The sequence below is a fragment of the Equus caballus genome, chromosome 6 (genome assembly GCF_041296265.1).
Source record: "Equus caballus isolate H_3958 breed thoroughbred chromosome 6, TB-T2T, whole genome shotgun sequence".
In the NCBI taxonomy this organism is placed as follows: Eukaryota; Metazoa; Chordata; class Mammalia; order Perissodactyla; family Equidae; genus Equus; species Equus caballus.
The window spans coordinates 85,271,639-85,276,732 of record NC_091689.1 but is presented as its reverse complement, the minus strand read 5'-3'; the positions used below and the strand labels follow the sequence as shown (position 1 = coordinate 85,276,732).

The 5,094-nt window shown below is 35.3% G+C and overlaps 1 protein-coding gene across 1 annotated transcript; it reads right to left on the bottom strand.

Annotated features, from left to right (window-relative positions):
• Nucleotides 1-3,859: 3,859 nt before the first annotated feature.
• On the bottom strand, nucleotides 3,860-4,798 carry OR6C318B (olfactory receptor family 6 subfamily C member 318B). Its single transcript, NM_001390925.1, has one exon. It carries the CDS (start codon nucleotides 4,796-4,798, stop codon nucleotides 3,860-3,862), a length of 939 nt encoding a protein of 312 aa, NP_001377854.1.
• Between the last annotated feature and the right edge of the window lie 296 nt (nucleotides 4,799-5,094).

Sequence of the window (5,094 nt, the reverse complement as noted above, 5' to 3'; positions counted from 1 at the left end):
TCTTTGCTGAGTCTTCTGCTTAGGGTCTTCAGTCAGGGTGTGAGCTGTGTTGCGTTTTCATCTGGAGGATTGACTGGGAAAGGATTTGCTTCCAAGTTCACTCAGGTTGTTGTCAGAATTCCTTTTCTTTTACTTATAGAACTGAATCTTTGTTCCATAAACATAGTATATCTATCAATTTACTTAGATCTTTCAAAAGGTTTTTTGTTTTGTTTTTTTTTTTTTGCTTGAGGAAGATTAGCCCTGAGCTAACATCTGTACCAACCCTCTTTTGTTGTATTTGGGTCACTGCCACAGCATGACTTACAAGTGGTGTAAGCCTGCACCCAGGATCTGAACCCACAAAATCTGGGCTGCCAAAGTGGAGCCCACCGAAATGAACCACATGGAACCAGCCCCTAAAAGTTTTTTAACAATGTTTAGTAGGTTGCATTATAAAGGTATTGTACACATTTTGGTGGGTTTTTCCTTAAGTATTTAATATTATTTGATGCTATATATACTATTTATTTAATTTTCTGAATACTTATTTTTTATTGACCTTGTATCTTGTGAATTTGTTAAAATAGTTGTAGTAGCTTTTTTGGATAGCTACTATAGCTATTTTTTTTTAGAATTTTCTATATGGGTAGTCATGCTCTCTGGAATGAAATATGAATAAAGACAGTTTTATTTCTTCCTTTCCAGCTTGGATACGTTTTTCTTCTCTTATGACATCAGCTAGAACCCCCAGTACAATGTTGAATAGAAGTGGTGAAATTAGACATCTGATGCTTTGTACTGATCTTGGAAAAAATTCAGTATTCCACCACCGAATATTACGTAAACTATGTGATTCGTTGATCCCCCTTTTCAAGTTGAGGAAATTCTCTTCTGTCCCTAGTTTTCTGATAGTTTTTATCAGAAATATATGTTGGACTTTAATGAATGATTTTTCTGCATATATTCAGATTATCAAAAGTTTTTAAAATGTTTTAGTCATTTAATATGGAGAATTACATTGATTTTCTAATGTTAAACCAATCTTGCATTCCTGGGATAAATCATACATGATCATGTCATATTATCCTGTTTATGTATTTTGAAATCACATTTATAAAATTTTGTTAAGAATTTTTTCATTTATACTTAGAGAAACTATTGATATGCAGATTTTTTTCTTCTAATTTTTGCTTGTTTTTATGTCAGGGTAATGATGGCATCAACAAATAACTAGGTAATTACTCTTCTACTTCAATAAAGTGATTCCTAATGATTCCTATTATTGTTAGCATCTGTACAACTTGTAATTACTTAAATTGTCAATTTCAAGTAATTAATGAGTAGTATCTTTTCTCTTTTATGTTACTATATTATTCTATGTCTTGACTTGGGAGTTTAGTCCACTTACTCTATGTAATTCCTCTGAAGAAAGACATACTATTGCCATTTTGGCCATTATTTTTGGTATATTTTGAAGCTGTTTGGCCCTCTTATCTTTATCACTTACTTTCTTGGAGTTTCATTGATTTTTTTGTAATGACATGCTTTGATTCCTATCTTATTTCCTTTTGTGAACGTTCCATAACTATCTTCTTTATGGTCACCATGAAGATTATATAAAACATCTTACAGTTATCAATCAATTTTAAACTGATAACAACCTAACTTCAATTGCGTTCAAAAACTCTAGTCCTTTATATCTCCATCCCCCACTTTATGTTACAGAAGTAAGAAGACATCAACATATCTTTCTATATTGTATATTTATTTACATATATTTATATTTTTATTCTTTTGCATTTTAAATTCTAAATCAAAATTAAAACTAAATTATGCACCAAGATTACAATACTACAGGATTCCATATTTGTCTATATACTTAACTTTACCAGAGAACTTTATAATTTTGTACAGTTACATGTTACTGTCTAGAATTCTTCCACTCCTACTTTAAGGATTCCCACTAGTATTTCTTGTAGGGCACATCAAGTGGTCATGAATTGCTTCAGCTTATGCTTGTCTGAGGAATTCTTAATTTCCCCTTCATTTTTGAAGAAGAGTTTTGCTTGATACAGTATCTTGGTTGCCAGCTTTTTCTTTAAGCACTTTGGATATATTACCCCAATGCTTTCTGGCCTGCAAGGTTTCTGCTGAGAAATCCCCTGATAATCTAATAGGATTTCCCTTAAATCTGAGAAATTGTTTTTCTCTTGCTGCTTTCAAGATTCTCTCTTTATCTGTAACTTTAGACAGTTGGTTTATAATGTCTGTGGGTTTCTTTGGATTCACTGAACGGGGACTTCTTTGAACTTCTAGAATTTGTGTATTCGTTTCTTTCCTCAGATCTGGAACGTTTTTAGTCATTATTTCTTCAAATCGGGTCTCTGCTCTTTTATCTCTCTCTTCTTCTGGGAATCTCATAATGTGTGTATTGGTCCATTTGATGGCGTCTCCTAAGTCCTTTATGCTCTCTTCACTTTTCTTCACTTTTTTTCTCTTTTTGCTCCTTGACTTAGTAATTTCAAATGAACTGTCTTCAAGTTCACTGATTCTTTCTTCTGCTTGAGCAAGACTACTATTTAACTCCTCTAGATAAATTTCTCAAAGGCATTATATTATTCAGCTCCAGAATATCTGTTGGTCTCTTTTTTTTAATAGTTTCTATCTTTCTGTTGATATTCTCATATTGTTCATGAATCCTTTTGCTGATTTCATTTAGTTCTGCCTCTTTGTTCTCATTAAGCATCTTTAAAACTGCTATTTTGAATTCTTTGTTAGATAATTCATACATTGTTTCCCTAGGGTCACTAGTTGGAGAGTTAATTTGGTTTTTGGGCCATGGGTCACTGTTCCTTAGTATGCCTTATGATCTTTCTTAAAATTTGGACATTTGAAAAAACAGCCACCTCTTTCAATCTTTATGAATTGGCTTTGCACAGAGGATGAACTTCACCAATCATCCAGGCTATTGATTCAGAGGACCTCTCAAATCTTTTCTGTGAATTTGTCTTCTCTGGGATTGTAATTACCTAAAGAGATTTGGCCCATTTTCTCCTCAGGAGCCCATAATCTCTTGCTCTAGCTGATGTCTGTCATTGTTACTATAGTCTCTCTGGTGCTATAACAAGCCACAGAACCTCCCCTTGTTCTTAGCAGCCCCTAACCTGGCATCCAAAATATTCCACTCTTCTCATTACCACTCCAGGACAAGTGAGATAGAGACCAGTTCATTGAGTAACCCTAAAAATGCCCAAATATTGGATGCACATTCCACTTATCTGTTTACCTCCCAAGACAGAAGCTGTGAATTGAGAGTTTCTCCTGATTGCAGGACTCAGTGCCAAGTATGGGGAGGGGCTATGGGATGGGATGAAAAATGCCGTGAATTTCTCTTCCCACTTTAATGCTACTCTTCTTGGCTTTGCAATTTCTGGAGTGCTGCTAATTTATCTCATTTTTGGAGTTCTTACATTGAGAATTTGGTTTGTATAATGTTGTTCAGTGGTGACTCCATGGGAGAAACAAGGGCCTGGGGTTTCCTATTCCACCACCTTGCTGACATCAGTGCTTTATTTAATTTCTTTTTAGCTTGTGGAAAATTAGAAATAAGTGAGGAAAAATTTTTATTTTTATTTTCTAGAAATATGTTCTCATGTCCTTTTAATGAGAGAAGTTGCCCTGAGAAGAAAGGTTCATTTGAAAAGAAAGAAGCGGCGTGACTTGTATATTGTGGGTTCCCAAAGTAAGATTCAAAGGGCTATAAGAAGGTTAACCTGACTGGGCTATAGATTAATAAGAATAAAATAAGTTTAGGATTTTCAGAAGAATTTTAAAGTAATTTTTTTCTGCTCAGAGACTGACCAAATTCACCTCAAGCTTACTGGTGTGCAAGACATGCAATCCTTTCGATTGTGTCACTGAAAGCTTGTTTCACTTGCTTGTTCCTCAAGGTATAAATGAAGGGGTTCAGTAAAGGGGCAACAGAGGTAGTGAGCACAGATACCCCTTTGTTAACGTCCACACCCTCTTTGGCAGAAGGTTTGATGTAGATGAAAATACAGCTGCCATAAGTGATGGAAACAACAGTCATGTGAGAAGAACAAGTGAAAAAAGCTTTTTTTCTTTGCTGAGCAGAGGGGAATCTTAGAATTGTCCTGATGATAAATACATAGGAAAGAATCACACCTATTAGTGTGATAACGAATGTCAACACTGCACAAATAATAATGGTCTGCTCTATAAACCATGTATCTGAACATGAAATCTTAAGAAGGGGAGCTGCATCACAGCCAAAATGGTCAATGGCATTGGAGACACAGAATTCCAGTTGGAAACCCATACCAAGTGGTGTGATGATGATCACCAACCCAGAGACCCAGCAGCAGAGGACAAGGATGGCACAGACTCTGTTGCTCATGATGGCCATGTAATGCAGGGGTTTACAGATGGCCACATAGCGGTCATAGGACATGGCTGCCAGGAGAAAAAACTCTGTAGCCCCAAAGAGTCCAATAAAAAATATTTGACTGCCACAGGCATTATAAGTAATAGTATTGTCCCCAGTTGATAAGCTGTACAAGAATCTGGGAATATATACTGTTGTGAAGGAGATTTCTAAGATGGAGAAATTTCTAAGGAAAAAATACATAGGAGTTTTAAGATGAGAATCCATCAAGGTAAGAGCGATAATGGTCAGGTTTCCAGTTATGCTCATAACGTATGTCAGAAATAAAAAGATAAAAACCAGAACTTGCAGCTGTGGATCCTCTGTAAGTCCCAACAAGATGAATGTTGTTATTGCTGTGTGATTTTTCATTATTACCTTTGATGTTTTATGCAATCTGCATTCAGTCAGGGAGAAAGAATCTGAGCTCTTTTCAGTCATCAAAAGGATCATAACACTCCAGAAAGAGCAAACACCAGATTATTCCAAATTGCTCCCTTCTGCTTTTTATTATGGATTCCAGAACTTTTTAAATCTCAGATACAAAGATCTCCCCTGAAAAGGTCTCTAAGCTCCAGGTACTTCCTTGTAATTTTCCTGCAGGAATCCCAATAATCTCCTTGAAAATTTGTGTTCTTCATTCTGCACTAACATCCTTAAAAAGTTAA